General features: G+C 41.0%; 1 protein-coding gene and 1 long non-coding RNA gene across 3 annotated transcripts in view; one reads left to right on the top strand and one right to left on the bottom strand.

Moving 5' to 3' along the window:
• Nucleotides 1-21573, top strand: part of LOC108507845 — a 114161-nt gene that overhangs the window by 46095 nt on the left and 46493 nt on the right. The window lies entirely within an intron of this gene.
• On the bottom strand, nt 2738-12692 carry CD28 (CD28 molecule). Its single transcript, XM_017836146.1, has 4 exons — nt 12638-12692; nt 6024-6380; nt 5649-5767; nt 2738-2920 (listed from the first exon to the last, which is right to left on the bottom strand). Exons 1-4 carry the CDS (start codon nt 12690-12692, stop codon nt 2780-2782), a joined length of 672 nt encoding a protein of 223 aa, XP_017691635.1. The 3' UTR covers nt 2738-2779.

Below are 21573 nucleotides of genomic sequence, written 5' to 3' on the forward strand. Positions count from 1 at the left end.
CCATTTTAACCCATGGCTGTGGCTTCTCCTGTCCTGATTGTCCTCATTTTTTCATTTTATGTTTAGGATGCTTCCCTGTATCTCCCTTTTTGGTCAGTCAAATGAATTAATACTTGTTCCAGATGCTCCAGGACTTACGTTCCAGTATCATGTCCTGGGAGCTATCAGTATGTTTTAAACATGGAAAGTAGAATAATGTTAGGGGAAGGAAAGCAAATTATACCAACATTTGCTTTAGAAAGTAATACTTTCCTCTGACTAGCCTCAGGCCTAATACATTTATTCAGGATTTAATTAACCGTATCTATTTAATAATTTTAAAAGGAGATTGCAAAAAGTATGATAAAACTCTAAGGAATATAGGTATAATGAAATAGATACATCTATATCTAAAAATATATGTATGCAGTTTACACAAGGAATGTTTATCCTGTTTTGTGCTTTTGATACACTTTTGCCATCTCACCTTATATTTGCACTGTGAATTTTCACAGCACATTGTAATTGGAGCACTCGTTAATGTTGTGTCACGCAATGACAACACTGGAGCACGGCAAGACAGTGCCACACCCTGACAGAGGACTGTGCTCAGCCTGCTGCTCTCCGGCGGGAGCGGCTGGATGCCCCTGCACAGGATCATTCATATCTCCCTCCAAGTGAGGAGGGAGGTGACAAGGTGTTAGCGTCCCCCCAGTCAGTGCCAGCAAGGAGGACCAGGCTGGGACTGTGCAGGGACTACCATGTGTCCACCTGGCTCCCTCCTCTCTGCCCCCTGCATGAGTTCCTCGCTGCCTCAGCTGCAGTACAAAGGTGCAGTGAGGGGCTTTTGGGGAAGAGAGTAAAAACTGTATGTGGAAAAATGTCAGCCTTTGGGTGTTTGTGCATGTGATGAGGGGAAAGGAGAAGAAATAAATAATACTTTGTTTTTAATTTCTTCAGCCCAATCATAAGCTTTTGGGTTTGCTGAACTGAGCCAGAGCAAGGCTCTCAAGGCCTGCTGGGTCCATGACTGCACTCCCATGCCAAACTCACAGCACTGCCTCTTGGATCTCTTGGGCCTCCCTTGTCATTGCCTTCGGGGGCTCTGTGCCCAGAGCTGGGGCCCCACCTGTCCGTGGCTGGGGGGACAGCAGGCACCTCACCACTGCTCAGAGGTGGCACAGCACCCTCCAGGAACATGGTTCATGACAATATGACTCAGAATGAAAGGTTTGGGGCCCAGTCAGCAAGCTCAAATAAAACTTGCAATTTGGAAGAGCCAATTTTTTTTCTTTGATTAAGACATCAAAGCAGATTGTTGCCATACTTCCACATCTCTACTTTTATTCTGTCCCCTCAAAGAGAGAAAGAATCTTCTTGTCCCAATTTGGAGGAAATTAAATGTTGTACAATCCCAATTTTATTTCAATGTGGAATATGGATTTTTTCTTTTAATTTTTTATTCAGTAGTCTCTATAAAATAAACCTTGTCTCCTCAGTATGAAAAGGGATTTTATGCCAAGACAACCCTAATTACAATTTTGGATGTCCTGTTATTGTAAATGTGCTAAATTGAAAGAATTAATCAGGTTTTGCTGAAGACTTTGTCCTACTCCAGCATGGAGCAGTCCTGAAGAACATCTTTAGATAGAAATGTAACCTCCAGTTAACACAAAGTGCACAGAGCACACCCTGAGCACTTGCAGGTCCAATTCACAATACTGGGAATGAAGAACCCTCTCACATCCCAAAAATTGGGTGCTTATGGGAAAAAAAATTCAAATGGTCTTTAGTTTCTCATAAGCGGACCCAGAATTTTGAAAGAGCTTTGGTACAACCTAGGTGCCAGAACATGTGCATAAATTTTTAGGAGCACTCAGCAGAACACCTTTTGGATAGAAACAAAAATTCAAAAATGAAAGTAAAAATCTTCTCAAAATATGACCTCTGTGTCTTCTAATGCTTCATGTATGACTTTGTGTTCTTTTGCTGTAGGCAAACAAAGCCGAATTGGAGTTCTTCATGTCAAAGACAGATCTTTCTTCCTCTCCTGCTTGTCTTGATTTTGTGTTCAGGTTGATTGCTTTCTCACTCTGTGAAGTTGGTTGGTCATGGCTGCAGATGGCCTTACGAACGTTTACAAAGTGTCCAACCTAAGGACTCACATGTTGGAGGTTTGCTAGTTTTGTGTCAGCTTGATTTGTCCTGGTGGATCATTTGGGCCATAGCCTAATAGCTTGGATGCCTTCTGACTGACCTCTCCCGCTTTCTTTTAAGCATGTGTTTTGAACTTCGAATTGTGTTCTGGTCTTGTAGAGAAGAAAATATTTTTTTTTTACATTTTGCTGGGTTTAACAGCAACAAGGGTTTCTGAGGATTAGACACACAGGAAAGGAGATTTAGGGTTACATCTAAGGCAGCAGTTATGGGAAAAGAACAGAAGTTCTGCTTCTCCCAAGAGCTGAGCAAGACCACAGGTGTCAGGAAGAGACCAGCTCTGAGGTCTGATGCCATCATTTTACCCACTGACAACCCTCAACACAAGTTGGGCCTCATTTTCAGCCATCATGGAGAACGATTCTTTTTTTACTTCCCCCCGTCCCCCTTTTAATGTTTGTTTGTTGGTTTGTTTTTTTCTTTTAGTATATTATATCAAAGTTTAGCCAATATTTGCTATTGTGTAGGTGTCCACGATCAATAGCAACAAACATAATGAGAAAATGAGAGGCTATCCTTCCATGTCCAAGAGCAGGTGACTGCCTAGAAGCACACAAGGCTACTGTGGCTCAGCTGGTGGGTCTTACGGCTGCCAGGACCGATACGCAGTGTAGTCTCGTGTTGGGGCATAGGATGGGTAACCCTTGTTCTTCTGATATGGTGGGTGCCGGGGAGTCATGTTCATGTAGTCACTCTGATGGTACATATTCCTTCTGGATTTTTGCTGTAGGAGAAGGGTGAAGAGAATCGTGAAAACTCTCGTTTTAACTGCTGATGGTTCTGGCCTTAGGCCCTCCTTCAGGGAAGCAGACATATTTATAAGGCAGCTTCAGGTTTAAATATATTTACAAAAGAATTAGAATACGTGTTCTCATAAAAGAATCTGTGGAATTTGCCCAACCTGAATGTAAGTCTCCATCTTATCTGCTGAGAGATTTACAGTGTAGTTCTCCAGGTAAAGGAATGCTACAAACCAAGGATACGAACTGATGCCTCTAACCATCACTTCTCATCTGTGGAATGATTCAGCAGAAATACTACAATCTGAGCTGTGAAGGCTGTCCTCATTTATTAGGAGGAAAAAAGAAATTAGCTTAACTTAAACATAATAAGAGCAGGAAAAATCAGCTCAGACTATGTGTACCATGGTTTGCCTACCATTTACACCAGTAACACGCAATGCATATGTTGTTCTGAACCTTCCTTCAAAGGGCAAAAGAATCAGAGCTGATGTCAATCATTTATGTCTCCCTATCTGGGCCTCAAAAATCTCATTTCCACCATTGAATTCCTGCTTATAATGCCCTCGTGAGACATGGGAAGCATCAGCTCTTTGAGAAATAAAAGTACCAGAAAACAGGTGAAATAATTTGCTTAAAATCACAGAGGATGTTTGTGGCTACAGCAGCACTTCAGCCTCTGACTGCTGCAGGCTGTGCACAAGGCTGGTGTTTTTTACATAGCTTATGGCTTTATTGATCAGGGGTGGGTAAAGTGCTTCCATGCTTTTTCCTTAATACTGATCATACCTTCTTTTGCAATCTCTTTGTTACTGAAATTTCCTTCCAATGTACAGAAATAGTTGCATATGCTGCAGTATACATGTGATACTGTGGAATTGGAGGAGGTTTGCCTTAGAAAATCTGATGGCTGAGTTATGTTGTACTTGCAGAGTGGGGCAGTTACTATGAAATATGGTAAGCTTTTTATATTAATGTTATATATATGCAAAGTGTTGAATGTGAGTTACATACTGCTTAAGCCATGTAATGCAGCCAATGCATATAAGGCATTAGATAGAAAAGCTTTATCTATGTGTGTTCATCTCCACAATACACATTACCTCACCTAAGAGGTAATTTTGCTTAGGAGAAAGGCATTTTACTAGTATGAGTGAATGTTGGCCTGTTACAGGACCAAGGACTGCTACTCTTGGAGAAAGCGGTTTTCCTTCGGGGAAGGCAGAACTGTACAAAACCAGACAAATCTTTAGCTGCTTTCAGGAGCTCAAGTGATCAGGCTTAACATGTCTGTCGATTATCACATTTAGGACCTGTTTTTTCCACAATTCATAATGTCTTTTAGGCAGCTGTGTTTACATTCAGCAACACTCTAAATACATCCACAATCAGAGTACATATTATCCAAAGAATACAACCAGCAGTAATAACAGCAAGTAAAAACTGATGCAACAAACAACACACATGGCAATGCAGCCTTGTCACTCTTGCTGGGGGCAGACATGTTAGTAGCAAAGTGTGTAGCCATTAGGTACCAGCACAGAGAAAATGGTTCAGATGTAAATGATGGATTTGAAGCTATACTATCTCATCAGGCACAGCCACAGTAGCACAGCACTGTAACACCAGCAGCTGTTCGCTCTAATCCTCTCAGCTCTCCTTGGAATCAGCCTCTACAATAGGGCACAAAGAAGGACCACTTGACCTGCCTTTGCGTTTTCCTACGGCAATGCCCCCTTTGATTGTTTTCCGTTAGAAATAGCCATAGATTGAGAACGTGTATTTTTGTGAAGCACTTAATAGATCTCAAGCTTCAGCTAGCAATGACAGTGGCTTTCTGTATACGTGCAACATTCAACCGGTGAGAGACTCTGTACCCTTTATACAGGCTACCTCATAGTGTTTGAAAATCGCTATTCAACAAAATAGAGGGAAAAGTCAGAGTGCAAGGAATAGAGTTCTCTACGTTCAAGTCTTTCTCACATGGAGTACTCCATTGGCTCTGGAGATCACAGTCCTAAGGCTTGTCAAGGAAGATGTCCTGCTGCTGCCTCTGCACCATGCCTCACTCTCTCTTTACTCCAGCAGGCGGAACTGGACGTGACTTGGGCCAGCCAACTCTCCAGAGAGATTAGAAAGCAAAAATAATGAGCCATAAGGCTGTCTCAGCTTTCTTAGCAATAATGTACAGACAAGGGTATTGAGATCCAGGTGCTCCTATTCCCTTATGCTCAAGCTGCCAGAAATACTGGTTACTCAAGGGAATTTCTGGATAGGCACAAGTCACCAGTGCAGATGGTCTTGGGTCAACTGAGGGCTGTTTCATTGTGGGTGAGCTCCTGTCAGTATAGTCTCAAAGGATTTTGCCAGAAATGCTCGTAGTTCTACACTTCCCTGACAGGGACAACTGGCAGAGGGTAGCGACAATGTTCCAGTATTTCTGGTGTGCAGGGCACTGCCGACACTATGGCATTACTGTTTGCTTTAGGACTCAGTGGCAGAGGCCTGACTGCCCCCCTGGAGTGCAGCTGGTGTTTCAGCTCTTTGGGGGTACATGTGGTAGTGTAGGTGTATCTACATAGCTGGAGTGAAGAAACACTGTCATCCTGAACTGGGGCTATCAGTGAGTTAGGGGTAAACCTGGCAAGTGTAGCCTGAGAAATGAGCTAGGGACAAAGAGCATATAGAGGAAAGGAAAACAGAGTTTCTTACCCAGTAGTTAATAAAAACTGCAGTTATTAGCATGCTGTAAAAAGCAAGAACTCCAGTCACTGTTGCCATAATCCACAAAGGAATTGCAGACAGAGGCTCTTGTGTTCGGATGGGTGTCTCTTTAAGGAGGAAAGAGCAAAGGAAACTTTAGGTACATGAAAACAAAACCATCAATCTCTGCTTATTTACTCGTTGTTCCAATGTGTCATTTTTATTAATTATCATTTTAAGATGTCTTCTTCGGGACATCAGGAGCAGGAATGTAATTTTACTAGGCAATCCAACTTTTTTTTTTTAAGGGAACATACTGCCTCAAGCCATTATATAGGGAGTGTGTCTAGGGAGGATAATGGCCTTCAGAGCTTTCCAGCTTACCTTGCACATGAATGACGGTCCCATTGCTCTTCTCATTGTAGACATATGGGGGTGGATACAAGACCTCAATTTTGCAGAAGTAGATGTCAGTTTGGCTGGCACTCATATTCCAAAGATTGAAGATGACTTTGTCTTTATCATGAGCCCCCTGGCAGTTGAATTGTTCATTTGAAGTGTTCCATGAAGTTTTGCTTGTGTTCCATGAAATAAAGCAAACTTCAATTGCACTGTCCGTTCCTTTGTGCAGTGAAGCTCGAAATTCCTTCCCCGTTCCGTTGTATGTGTAGTTGCAAATTAGAGTTGCAGTCTTGTTATCTACCTTGAGCAAAGGACTCTGAGCCACTAAAATCTTGTTTTCTGGAAGGGAGGGGAGAAAAGTGAGAAAGGCACTTGTTTATGAAATACAGCATGAGACTTCAGAACCACACATCCTCCCGAGCAACTCTTCTCCATACCTCCTCTCCCCTGCTGACACTCCCTACTAGGGAGTACGCAACCAGCAATCTGCAGAAGAAGCTTCTCACAGGAGCTGTTGTTGCAGCAATCCACCTCTATACAAATAATTACATAGTCACTAGGGGAGACTGTGCGGTCAAGGGTGTTTTTCTGCAGTCAGAACACTAGCACAGGCAGTGGCCCATGCGATTAAGATTTAACATCAGGGCTCAGAAGGCTGGTCTGCATCTGTGTGCATGTGTGTATATATAAGGCCACCTAAGTCTATCTTTTACTTAGCAAGCGGTTTCCCAGGGTACATTATGGAGTGAAAATACTATGAATTGAATGCTTAGTTGAGCAGTCAGATAAGAGATTATTTATACATTTGCTTTTTAATTCAAGGACTCCTGAAGAGTTTGCAGCTAGATTTGTAGAACCATTTCAAGGGTTTGGACCTTGAGCAATAAACACTAAAAGCATGAACTGCTATCATTTTAATGTAAAGTAAGTAATTTCTCTAGCTAGCAGCTGTAGTAGATTCTTAATTTCTCTAAGGACTCAGGAGCTGACTGATTTGACACTGCATTGGCACTTAGCACTTGAATGGCCTGCAAAAAAACATGTCACATGAAAGTATAATTCAATTTGAATTGACCAGACTGATACATAAACAGGAAATGTTTTCTGACATGTAGACCTCTGTGCTACCATCTGCCAAACAATGAAACACTGCAAGGACTATGCAGGAAGAAAACTTCTTCCAAGAAAAGTCATCTCATACAAATGACGCCCTACTTTTCAAAATATGACCCCTAAGAAATATGAGGGGAGTTTTGGCTTTTAAGCTAGGAACTTGCCAGCCCTTTTGTGTGTGTGTAGGACTGTGTAAATTTTCATGCAAGCTCAGCTCATAAGAGGTCTGGATAGTCTTTTGTAGATCCCTGAGAATCACTGTGGCTGTGAGAATGACAATTGTGCCTCTTGCCCTCAACATGTGCTGCAAACCTATGTTCTTTCTACTTAATCCATGTGGTGAGACTTTGAAAGGGTTAGTAATGGAAATGAAGTAGGAAGGAGGGCAGGTCCAGAATGCCCAGAAAATTAGCATTTCACCGTATTTAACAATGTTTAGGATCAAAAGACTACATTTGGTGTGTTCACGCCTGCACAAGAATATGGAGTACCCCAGCCTCTTGAGCAGGATACTCCTTTGGGATAAATGTGGTCCAGGGAGTAAACACAAAGATTTGTGAGATGGACAAGACTAGTGATAGGGTGTGGGCAGTGAAAACAACCCATTGGTAACAGGTTCTCCAGTTACCAGCAGAACCCACAAAACTGCTGAAGTTGTTAATTTTCTCATTGAAAGTCTCATTTACTAGCCCTTGCTTCTAATGAGAGCAGGAAGATGTGAGACAGGGAGTGCTCTGCTGCCTCAGCTTTAGCAAAGAAATATTGTAGTCCATCCTCTGTGTGTCTCTTTGTTCCATATCGTTAGCGTGGAGGGTGGAGGACAGCTCATCACAGCTCTGAAATCCCATGTTTGCAGGGAATCCAAACACTGTGAAATTTTGGATGAAGGATGAGCATTTCCAGGCTTTCCAGCAGAAAGAGACATGGACCTTGGAATCCTGAGACTGAGTGGCAAAGAGAGAACAGACAAGTCAAGTTTTTAAGCGAGGTGGTGCCTGTGGTGAATTTTCGTCTAAATGAAGACATTTCAGCAAAACATTTCAGTTTCATCGAATCAGCATTTTCCAACAAAAGCTCTCACGTAGGCTTATAAGGCATTCTAGTGAGGGGTGAGGTTTGGATTCCACCTCTTTAGACAAGCTATTTGATCATATTTTTGTTGGCCAGAAAATTGAAACTTTGGCCTAAGTGGCAATTTGCAAGTCTGTGGTAGAATTGCTTTGCCTTTAGCACAGCAGAATTCTACACATCTCACTTGAGACAGAGTTATTCTTCTGATTTGTGCTGTAGTAGTTGCCCACCACTAAAACCCTGATTGTCACAGAGACTGAATACACCTTCAGAAGAGACCTCTTGTGTCTCACAGTTGACAACCAAAATAGGGGTCCCAGAACAGACCCCTGCAGAAGCATTACACTTCAGAGAAGTGCTCACCTGTTTTCACTGCAAATACTTACAGAAAATGAATGGATATTTACTGCTCAGCCTGATTGGATTTTCCCTGTGGCCAGAGGAAGGTCAAAGAACACTGAAAATCTTATCACTGAGGGACTACATTCAGGTGTTATTTAGACTCATCTGCAGACTCCTGTGACTTAACCCCACCTTTTGCTGTTGTCAGCTCATCTAGATTCCTGACATTTAGTACCTCACTTCATGCCTTGAGCTCTACTATTTAACTACAGCTTTGGACTATTTATGTCCCTGCCATGATATTGTGCTAATTGGCAACCAGTCTCTTTTGATACACCAGCCTAAAAGGAGAAGTTCCGTCAACTTATTTCCACCTCTTGGATTTATAGTCTGGTCTGTTTGCCTTGGCTTGCAGGCTGGGTGTGATAACCCAGCCCCATGCTGCTGATGCTGGGATGCAGGCTGGCTGAGCAGTGGGAAAAAGTCATTGGTGGATCATTAATGAAGAATGCTCCTACATGATTTAAGCTAAGCAACCAAATCCATTTTCACAAAATGGATTCTACTAGCTCAAATCTAAGTTGAGGGAGATATTTTTGGTTTCATTTATAGGAACTAATTAGCACCGCATGAATTGGTTGGGTTTCAATGCCAACAGGGGCAAAGCAAGCTTACCCCACCAGTGTGTTAGGCAAGCCCTGCTGTCATCGTCCTCCTCTGCACTTGGGGGTTTTTTTGGATTGAAGAAAGTCAATCATGCTGAAATGTGTATTAGTTTCATGGGGAAAACAGAGTAACGCCAAACATCCCTCACTTCACTTGTGATCTGAATAGGATTTGACTACATTCTTAGTAGGATCGGGACCATTCTGAGAAAACATGGGCTAAGACTGCTTTTGCCTTCACAGAGCCAGTTTTTCTTATAAGTGTCACTTTGGGTTTGTTAAAATGGTGAAACTCGGAAATATTTAGTAGGTGTTTTCATTCCTTTAAATAGGGTTATGACTGCCACTTCTAGAGCTGTGTTCAGTCACATTGTATAGTAATAAATATCTATATCTTGGCCTTACCCAGACAGAAAAATGGCAGTTATGAAAAATTATTGTTTACAGTTTCAAAAAGCCATGAAGTTTAAAAATGTAAAATCATTTAAGTCAGTGTGCACATGCTGCAAGCCTTAGGATCTTAGGATTTATATGCAATGGTGTGTAAGATGTCTGAATGTTTGTTAAAGCGTTTTGATAAACTTGTCACGCTAAACATTTCTTATAATCACATGTGAGGGGGTTTTGCATAATGAAAGAAAATGCCATCCATATATAATATCTGTAAAATACTGCCTCTCTGATCATGGACCCCTGATGTAAGCAAAACTTCACTGAAGGTTTTTTTTTCTTTCTTATTTGCCAAGAAAGTGAAGTAAAGTCAACAAAGTACAGAAAATAACTGTTCTGAGATGTTTTATTTTTTTTTTCCCAGAACTTTCCATGAATCATCATCAACTATTTGAAAAAAATATTCTACTAAAAATGTTTAGTACTCTCCTTTCTTTCTTTTTCATGCCAGTTGACTTCAAGGAGCTATTTTCCAGTGCAAGGAATCTGAGATAAGTTGGTATTTCTATAAGGAAAGAAATGGCCCACTTAATTCCCAGGGGGAATAGGGAAAATCCTGAAATTAGTTTGTTTAACTCACAAACAGAATGTGATAAACAAAGTTATTCCACTTTTGCTGCTGTGGGTCCGTTCAGTTACATTTACTCTTCTTTTCTAGGTACAAGAGTCTTTCTCTTTGACTTTGGTTTGAGGCCACCCAGCTGTGTGTCTAATGTGCAGCTGGAGGGATCTGCCCATTCTGGCCATTACAGACTCGCTTTCTGCTCAACTTTCCTACTTTGCTGCTATGAGTACTGCAGGCAGCATAGTACTCCTGCTGACACTCTTGCTTTAACCAAACCCAGTGTGAGCACAGGGGTTTTTCTTGGCAGTTTGTGATCATTTTTTTTTTAAACAAGAACTTGTTGATGTCATCCTAATCTCAGCTAACCTTGTCTCACCCATCTTCTGCATTTTGGTAACCTCAGTGGGTTAGAGGTTGATTTTAACCCCCAGAGACCATAAGCCAGAAGGTTATGTGGGTAGTAAGAAGATGAGGTCAGTTGTGGTACACTGCAGTGGGAACCTGCTTATATTACATATTTCAGAAAATACCAGCCACTCGATCTAACTGCCTCTGTGACAGACCACAGCAAGGTAATTATTTAGCCAACAAAAAGAGGAGGAGGACAAACTTAGTAAATATTAGTGTTTCTGCAGAAGAAAAAGGGCTAAACTAATATTCTAAGTCCCTTTCTATGATTCACACTCAACCTGCAGCAATTGTTGGGACGTCTAACAACAGCAGAACACAACAAATTCTGCTGTTTTCCTCAAACCAAAATACCTTAGGCCTATAATACACTTTGTGGCTGGAGGAAGTCCTGCAGGGTTTTGACCTGCCTTAATATTTTCCAAGTACTAAGGATCACTCATCTTGATGAAAATGAAGAGAAGAGGTGGAGAAAATAGATGGGGAAAAAAGAAGGGAGCCCTGAGAAGCAAATGACCTCATGTGCTTCCCTTTAAGAAGTGGAACAGTCTTGGTGAGGCTGTTGGAGAAACTCAAGTTCTTCATGCAAAGCAAGTGTATAAATGTCTATGGTGTCATGGCATAACCCCTGTGTCTGATAACCAAACACTGTATTTTATTTTGTTGCAATTCAGAAGAGTTGCTTAAAAGCTGTTCACACCTGTTAACCCACTGCTGATACTTTTCCCCTCCTGGAATTAGTGTCTTCTCTGACAACCCAGGGGCCTGCTGTGGAAATAATTATGATATTGCAAACACAGAATTATAAACATGGGAAAGGACAAGGAAGAAAAATACCTATGATATCTGAAAGAAATGTAGATCATAGTGTCATGCAAGTTATAATGCCTTCACTGAGGAAAAGAACTATGGAAAAAATAAGGCAGAAATAAGGGAAAAGTAGATTCAGTTGCACCTCTCATACTAGAAAAAACAGCTTTTTAAAGATGTTCTATATGTTAAAAGTTTCATACTGGAAAACAGATTTTTATTCCTATCTATTACCTCCCCGTAAAATACAAAACACTGATATTTGGAGAAGACTCAATAACAACAGTTCTCAGGCAGAGGTTTGAAAAATTGTCTGTCTCAGGATTATCCTAGGAAAAGCCAGCATCCCTTGCCTTGCTTTGCATTTTAATGTTCTTATTGGAAAGACATGTTAGCTCTGAACATACGAACAGTGGGTATCAGCAAGACAACACCAAGAAAAATACCCTCAGCCACAACAACTGAAGAGTCAGAAAGATTCACTAAGACTCAGGATTTCAAAATCACAAATAGACATTTTTTTTTTTGCTGAAGATCTTCAGAAAGAACCTAGGTATCTAGTAAGTATCAGTAATACACTTACCAATGCAAAAATCAGAAACTTGGCAATTCCATCCTCCCATCTTTGAGCTCAGTAAGCAACTCTGCATTTGACCCTTTTATTTGCTAGTCCTGTGAGGATGTTGGTGGGCTCAGCTCTGAGCCCATCACACCAAGCCAGGCCATGAGGGGACCTGAAGCTTCACACAGGAGACTTGGAGGTGGTGGAGAGGCTTCCCCAAGAGAGGCACTGGCACCGGGTCTGCTCAGACCCGCTGCCGCCCAAGAGAAGGCACTTGTGAGCAAAACTTGTAAAGCCCAGGGGGAAGGTGAAATAAACCCCCCTCTACCTACGCATGCAATTTCCAGTTGGATCTAAAGAGAAGTCAAATTAAAAGAAAGCGCTTGGGTCTTATCTCAGAGGGGTACTTGTGGCAGGAGAAGAATGGGTCTCTTGGTTATATCAAGTTGATCCATGTGCAGTCCTAGCAGCATGCTGTCTCTCCGCTTTCATCCAAACACAGAACAATTAGTGCAAAATTAATTCAAAGCTATACTAGACCTTCTACCCCTTGATGATCAAAGTGAGGAAAAATAGTGGAAAGGATTGAAATGTGGGGGGTTTTTGTTACCTGTTACATCAGCAGTGGGGATGAAGCAGAGCACCACGAGGATCCCCAGGAGCATGGTGGTAATGGTGGGCCCTATGCCTTGTCCCCACCCCCTGCAGGCACTGCCACGTCTCCCAGGGCCCCACGCCAACAACCTTCCTTCCCTGTGGGGCCAGCCTGCACCCTCGGTTGCTCACACTACTCTCCTCCTCCCTCTGCAGCACATGATACACTGCCAGGTGAAACCACTGTAATCGCAATGCTTGAACAGGAAGTTAATTTGTTTGATGATTTTAGTCTTTGGAAGTTGCGTCTGCAAAGCTCAGTAATGCTTAAAAGGTAATGGAAGTCTGCCTTTCAAAGTAGGGACTATCGGCCCTGTATCGAGAGACGTGCTTGTGTTTGTGGCTCTGCAAGGCTGCTCCTGTCGGGGAGGAATGGACATCCCTGGAGACGCAGTGCTCTTTCTTTACCAAGAGGACATACAGACTGTTTCCATCTGGTTCCATCACCATGGTAGAAGCAAACACCAGTGGCCGGACCTGACCCTTCAGGAAGTTGTGTGCTCAGGAAGCTCCATCTTTTCTCACTCTTAGGAGCAGAAATCTTCTTCTCTTGGCCTGCTGGCTTGCTTCTGCCTGCCTTCCCAGCCCCTGGGAACGCTGACGTATTTTGGCAGTGGTTTGTTCACATTCATTTTTCTGCATCTGGTTGCTGTCTGAGTGCAGAGCAAATAGTGCAAGAAACAGCGATCTGGTATACCTTCACATTTGAAAAATGTTATGAATTAGTGCAACTGTAATCCAATTAACATCTAAGTAGGGGCAGCATGCAGCAAACACACTTCTCAGTCAGTGCTTTCACAGAGGTCTTATTATGTGAAGTTTTTCTCTTCAACTTACTGGGTAAATGCTCGCTCTTCTTCTTTGCCTTGCAAGTTTGATGTCACCTCTTCCCTTGCAAGAGCAGGGTTGTGAGAGCTAGTTGATGTAATTTATAACTGGGAGGAGCTCAGGTTATTAACTATTTATTTTGGTCCACCAAAATAGAAATATTTAATGGTATCAATGCCTATCATTATCTGAGATTTATTTGAGAGAAAAGGGAAGGTGTATAGCAGGAAGACTTTCAAGAAAATTGGGCTGTTTTAGAAAGGGATGAAGAGCCATGCACTGTTCTTTCATTTCCCTTAGTATCTGAGGTCTTTAGGCCATGTTTTGTCAGAAATTACAAAAACAATTTAAAAGCAGCTTTAGCTGGTATATCCATTTGCAGTCTAGGAATTTTAACAGTATTCTTTTGTTTTGTAACCTGTGTAAGTTGCCTGCAGTACTGAAAGTTTTGGAATTTCCTCGTACTTAAAAAATAGAGAAAAAAGTCAGATCCTCTCTTTCTTAGCCCACTCTCGCGGCTTCTATATAAATGCCCTAACACATTTTTTGAGTCACATGAGTGTACCTGCAGTTATCAATGAGATAGTCTCAGCTTAACTTGAAGTGAGAATCCTTCAACAAAGTTACAAAATTCAGTATCTTTTTGCTGAACTGTCCTGTGTCAGATATGAAAACTCAGTGTTGTCACATCTTCTCGCTCAGGTAACTCAGCTTACACGGTCTGGATTCTGGCTGTCAGATCCTTTCCGTATTTGGGATAAGGACTAGAAATGCACAAGGAGTACATTTTACCCTCACCACAGAATTAGCAGAATATATCGCAGAGACAGACCTACTGCCATTAATTTCACTGGCACATGTTGGCAAAGGGGCACCATTCGCACAGAAACCTGATTATGGAAACAGTTGTGTAGGAGGAGATTCTGCCCTAAGAATACCACTAAGACCATGAGGAACAGTGTGCACTCCCTGAGTGAGGACCTATTTATTCCCTTCCCTCTCTTATTACTCCTCATGTGCCTCTCCCATTGTGAGGACAGACCAAGGCACTGACTGAGAACAGGGACTGGACTGGTGGAATAAAGGAGAGGGAAAAGGAGCCACTGAGCAATTATCCAGTGTGACTCTAGAGACCAAGCTGTGATGTATCATTGCTCTCTGTGAATAGAGGTACCAGGTGCCCTTTTCAGAGCCTCTTTTTTTCAATAGTGATTTCAGTTTTACCTTTTTTTCCCCCAAAAATAGCTCTTGGGTCACCTGCATTTCTTGATTTTCTAGCATTTTAAAAGGGTACAAACCATCATTGTGTTCCTAAGGGTATGTCTCCATTCCTTCTCCAAACTGCAGCTCTTTCTCTCATTTGAACAGTTCATTTCCAATTACTTAGACACTTGACTTGTCAGCTCACATGTATGATCTTTTTCTTTTACCAAAGCTATCATGAGGGTATGGGATGAAGATATTATAGCTTTCAGCAAGCCATCTTGCACTTAGGACAAACCACATAAAAGTTTATCTAAGATAAAAAGCATGAGAAAATTCCCCTCAGTATGTCCTCACTCTTAAATTTTCATTATTCTCCTACCTCTCTAAGTATCTCTCTTTCCATATGCTGAGCATTACCCAAGGGTATTCTGCTGGAACATTAATTCAGGCACTATTGACTTCTATTCTTACCCCATTTTGCATTAAGATTTCACTCTGTTGAGCCTATATGCATGCTGGCAGACAGGATCTGCTTGCTGTCACAGCAATGGAAATCCCAACTAACATTATAATTTCAGTGGAGCTAGAGATGTGAGAGCACTGCAAGAGCTAAAAATGCAATTTGGCCATGTTTGGGAAAAAGGATTTTTCCATCCCATCACAAAATGGCTGAAATTGCAGTCAAACAAAAGTAAAGTAAAAATTTGTAAATGAGTTTTCAGGGTGCACAAGAATCTAGACTATTGGGCTTGGGCTTTTTACTCATTGCAGTATGTAAATAAAACAACAGTCTAGGCATTTGATCACAGCTTTTCATGCTTACTATTAGAAAAACAAGCACTGACAGGAGCTATGACTGGAGTTTTAGAGAAATCTGACATGATCTAGAATGGTTTATCAAGGATTTTCTGGATATCTTTGAAAGAATCCCAAGAAATCCCAAGCAGGCTGCCAGGTTGCCTTCATGTTAAAGAATGAGGAAGTAATGACCTGCATATCCTGAGCCAAGTGCTCAGCTGTTAGTCAAGAAAGACATTCCAGATTTGTTATGATTAAACAAGTGAATAGTTTAGAAGTTAACTTTAAAATAAATGAAGTCTTCCTTAAGTCACTGGGAGTTGTGTAGTACCATAATTGTTCCTGTTCTCAAGCAAATAAAAGTATATATGCATACTAGAAGAGCAATTGCATCAATATATTGTCATTCACTTATTTCTGAGGACTCCAATCTAATGGGAGAACTGTAGGTCACTAAAATTCCCTGTAACTACTATAGACAATTAACTTTTAAGTCCCTGGACTATCCTGCAACTACATTTAACTAAAGTTAAATTTAACAGTTGTCTGAGAGAACCTTCCTCTTTTTCCCCTGCCATAAAGAATCCTGACACAGACTCTGAGCGAGTAGTCTCAGTAGGCGTTTTGCTTGTTCTGCATTCTGGTGTGTTGTCAACTGCTAAAGTAAATGCTCTCTTTCCTAGAACAGTAATTCTTAAAACATCTTTATTCTTCCATCGCTGCTGCAAGTAATGATTTGTTTTGAATAGTGGTATGCATCCTTGGTACAGATGAAAGGTTGATGCTTTCACATCTTTCTTACAAGGAAAGTGTGCTTTAACTAGCTGCTGTAGAACTACAGAAGTGGGGTGAGAGAAAGGGTGTAACAAATGGACATGCTATTTTTAACTAGAACAATGAATGATCTGTGTTATTTACCTCCTACTGCATTCAGTAAGTTGGCCCTAAGGAGTTACATTGCATTTGTCATCTGAAGCACTTCATAAAGATGCGTGTTGTTATCTTCACTTTACAGATGGGGAATGGAATCACAGAAAGGCAAGAGACATGCCCAAGGACATACCTTAGGTGAGAGTCAGAGATAAGAACCTCTACAAGTAGCCCCAGTAAGCTCTTTACCTTCCATGGTCTGATTGGTTTTCTGATGGCTTCCACTCTATAGTGTCATTTCCTTTGCATACTGATGACTTTTTGCCAATATTGTGTCTTTTCACATCCTTCTTTCTGTGAATCCAGGTGTGGTGTCCTCATACTACAAGTGCCACCATCACACTTAGAAAGGAAAATCAGTATACTCCTTCAGAGGGAATTTTAAGTTGTTTTTCTGTAATTTTAAATGTTACAACTGATGTCTGGTACGTAGGAAGCTTCCAGGGTCAGAATTTAATAAGACATGTCACAGTGGAAAGAGAGCTTTCTCTTTTGGAAAGACATTACATTTTTGTTTCCAGGCCTCAAGATAGCGGCCTATAAATGTGTCACTAATGTAGGACTAAGTGCTACCATCAAATGTGTATAAATTTGAGAGAGAGCTTGAGAGAAGCCTTCCCTATTTGGGGAAAGAAACATTTCCTTGACAGTCTGATTATTTTTAATGCCAATAGCTGGAAGCTGTTCATTAGTGTTTGTTGGGAAAGGGGCAGAAGTTCACACATATGTACATTCCTGGCTCTTTTCAAGTTAAAAAATCTCATCCAAGTTTCAAAGTTGTAACTGTTTCTTCTGGCTGTACCTATTCCTGGTTTGGACTGTTAGAACAAGTCTCAGAGGAGGTGGATTAATGGGTAGAGGGAGGGAGAATAGCTCAAAGCTGTGTGATTAATTCCATCTGTCACACCTGCCTGTAATCTGACACATAGCTGCTGCTTCATTGGAGGCCACGTGTTTAGGTAGGAACACTTGAAATAAAGCCCACAGGTGAGTGCATATATGCTAAATGTACTGTGATACAAGGGTTTTTAGATTAAGGTTTAAAGAAGAATGATTTCTGTTTACTGCACTGCCTGCTCCTCTTTTCTCTTGGGTAAAGAAGGTGGAGACTCCTGCATATTACCACTGAAGATGTGGCAACAAAGCAATGTTGTCCTGCATAGGAGGGAGTTCAGAATGCCTCATTTTTTTAGAGGGAGACAATTTATTTCCCTCTTCTTTGCCCTGCTGAAGAAAAAAGATATGAATAAGCACTACAGGAATATTACAAGCAATTTTAAATAAGAAGAAGCATGTTTCAAAGAACTTAAGGCCTAGAAATCTTAAGCAGACAAATTCTAAATTTAGCTTTGTGCAAAAAGACAGCTTCCAGACCTGCCTGTTTACAGCTCGTCCAGACAAGTAACGTAGATCCCTAAATATCAGTAAGAAGATTTCTGACACTGTGGAGTGTCATGGGAGGTCCTGCAAGGTTTGAAGGTCTGTAGAGGGCTGCTGAGAGAGGAAGGCTTTCTGGGACTGTGCTGAATGGCAGTCCCATAAAGCAGGAGTCCAAGCCTGGGAGGTACACATCCAACATGATCTGCCTGGAGCTGGCTTCTCTGCCAGCAGTGCCAGCATTTCCTTTTGGAGGGAAATGATTGGCCAAAATTACTGCTGCCAAAAGCAGAACATGAATAGTATGGATGATCAGAAACCATACTGAGCCCTGGGGTGAAATAAGAATGAAATCAAACTGGTGGTGTAGACACTTGAGTCACTTGGCAAATGTTACCTCTAGTAAGGGAATGCTGTAGCTGGGGTTTTCAGGGAATTACCTGCATTCCCTTTATTAGTAGAGAACCACCTGTATAGCCTGTATTTATGGGTAAAGCCTTAGCTAGAGAAAACACTTCCACCTCCATTGGCTGCATCGGAACTAGGAGAGCCCAGGCTCAGCTCAGTATATTAGGTTTTAGAGCTGTCATGTTCAAGCTCATTTTTAAACCTTTAACTCTTTTGCTTCCTCATTGTTACATTAGTTTTTTTCTTGCCCTGCATTTCATAATGATGGTAGTAGTGCTGTCAGCATGGTGCATGGATGGTAAAGCGTCACACGTTTGCTTTTCTTCCCATTTGCACAAACTTGGAAGGAAGCATTACTCATGTTTATGAACAATTGAAACTAGAGTAGGGTGCTCCTTTGAGGAAGTGTCAGAGGGCTGCCCAGGAACCTCACTCATACAATGGAATGTATTCTTTGAGATGACTTCATTCTGAGTAGCCCTCACAGGAAATAATTATTTTGGTAGACACTAGCGCTCTCTAACTTGTAGGATAAGCATTTCCAAATTACTCCTTTTCCTGAAGACAGTGGCTTCTTTACGCCTAGGCAAACCTAGCTTATGTCCAAATTCAACAGCTTTCTGCCTGAGAAGTGCCCTATTCTTAGAATGTGGTGTTGCCAACACCAGCCCACAGAGTTGTTTTCTGCCAAAATACTATGAGAAACAGACTTTTCATTGTATTTCTGCTACTTCAAAAAAGTACTGAGTCATAGCACACTGGAAATGTTTGTGCAGGGCTGCATAGGAAAGCACCATAAATACATTAGAAAGAGTCTTAAATATTTCTACATAGGAACCAAGGAGCAAAATTTCTGGTTCTTAACTGCAAAAAGTGCCTACAGCAAGAGGAAGCCCTTTTCAAATCACAGTAGGAAGCATCGGCTTACTCATTGGACATGCATGTGAATTCTGATAAGTGCTTATTAATTTTATAATGGATTCTTTTCTTAGAAAATAAATCCTGATTTTATTCAACATGTCAGCATTCCCTTAAACTATTCCTTAAACAGGAAATTGGAAATATTCATTTTGTTGTTTACAAAGATCTTGTTGGGTTGAGAGGATAGAAATAGTTGTTGGTTTAAAGAGGAGGAGGAGAAGGGTGAGAAAAAAATTCATATGGCAGTTTATTAGAAATCACATCCACACAAGAAGCAGAAAAAAATTCTGTCCTTTATTTCAGATGTGTCCACTCTGTCTACTGGTGCAAGACACAGAGCCCATTAGGGAGGCCCCTGGGTGCTGAATGTTTAGGTGTCTCTCCTAATGTATCTTGTGACTTAGGACCAAGTATTAGTCCCTCAGCCATGGCAGGGGCATGTAACGGCACGGGCTCATCCCTCACCACAGGAGTAAGAGTCGCACACACAGCCTGTTTGTGCCAATGGGCACTGGCTGACCTCTGGCTGGAGTATCCCAGGGCTGACTGGCATGGCCATTGCTGAAGGGCTCATGGCAGACAGCACAACTGCACATCAGCTGTGTTGCTCTTGCAAGCTAAACCTTAAACCAGAGACCATCCCAAAACTGACCAACAACCGAACACCATGTGCCAGAACTACCTAGGAAAGTTACATCTGAGCCCATAAGCAACTATTAGGATTAGAAAGCTGGGTTTCACGTGGCTCGTATGCATATGTATTCCTTTCTAATAAAACCAGAATAACCTCATCTTTTCCTATACGCAAAGTTTGACCCTGAAGAGGTCCTGCTACATATTGCTTATTGCAGCTGTTGGATAATCTTTCAGATGATAATAAAGTCCAATCAAATTTTAATATCTCACTAAGCTTTGGAGGTTATTAAAAGCAATGTAAAACCTCTGGTTTTGCTGATTTCAGGACAGTGAGAGTTTATAAAAATTGAAGTACATTTTTGTAGCCAACTCTATTAAGGTTTTATGATAAAATTAGAGTTCATGATTAAATTTCTGAGGTTTTAGTTTTATGCCTCCGAAACCTGAAGTTTTCTGGTGTTATTTTTCTATGGCTTCAGCAGATTATTCTATTAACCCTAACTCTACATTCTACTTGCTAGTGCTTTTTTTTAAGAAATATTCTCACAAGCCTCCAAAGTGTCCTTGTGGCATATATAAAAAAAAAATCATTAATTCAGTCCTCCTTTCATAACTGGAAGTAATTTTGTAAATGTTTTTTACAAAACAAATTATTCTATATAACATTTTGCCTTTTCAGCCAAATTTCCCTTAGTTAGTATTACTCAAATTTCCATGATTACTCAAATTCATGCATGATTACCCATGTATGTGGGTTTTGTATTGTATATAATATCCTTGGAGGTTTTTACAGAGCAGCCCTGCAGGATAATGGACAAATTAGTAAGTAGCAGAGCTTTTGGAACTAGAAGAAAGCAATTCATTACTGTTCTCATGATTGCATCTCACTCCTAGTTCCCAAGGGTCACGTTTATTTAAGCTGTTAGTTTAACAATTTATTTGTAACTCCTAAATATTTTGTAAACAATTTTTAATACAGATTAATATTAATCATTATTATCTGTTCAGTAGCTGATATGCTTCCATCCTTATTCTCCTATTTTAAAAGTTTTAGTTACTCTGTCAGAAAGGATGGCACGAGAATTAGGCAACCAGCCACATACCCTTTGGGGTAAAAAATAATTTGGGTATTTTCAGAGACATTGGGCTTCAAACAGCTCATCAATTGAAACATATTATTGTAATCTGTTTGGCAAATATTTACAATTAATCCTACAAACATAGGAGTCAGGATTATGTGATGGTCAAGCCACAAATAGGAAAAAATGGACTAAATTAAATGAATCGCTTATTACCATAAACAATTCATCCAGCTTCACGTCTGGGAAAATTGCACTGCATTAATAAAGCTAGTAGGAATAGATTACTCTTTTTCTGAATGCCTAGAGGGGATTAACAGTGTGAGGACAGTAAACCTTTATAAAGAAGGTAAATATCTTGGCTTGTGTCAGGGAAACTACTGGGAAAAGCCCAATCTCTAGTAATATTGTAGTGATGGGAAGGAGAAGGAGTGTTTAGCTCCTAATCTGACCTTTATTGGAGTAAAAGAACAACCTTCCTTTTCAGTCTTTCCACTTGACTGTTTTGTAAAGAGGTTTAACTGAGATCATCACTTTGAAGTTTCAGCATTTGCTCTTGGCTCTTCCTTTCGTCCCTGGGGATAGGTTTTACTGGTTTTCATTTGTTCGTTAGCTGAAAATAATGCACTGAACTTAAGCTGATATCAGAGCACTAGAGCCAGCCTTGGTTCTGGGCAGGCAGAAGCCTACGAAAGCGTGGAGAGCCAGA

The sequence above is a fragment of the Lepidothrix coronata genome, unplaced genomic scaffold, assembly GCF_001604755.1.
Source record: "Lepidothrix coronata isolate B3197 unplaced genomic scaffold, Lepidothrix_coronata-1.0 Scaffold7, whole genome shotgun sequence".
Taxonomy (NCBI): Eukaryota; Metazoa; Chordata; class Aves; order Passeriformes; family Pipridae; genus Lepidothrix; species Lepidothrix coronata.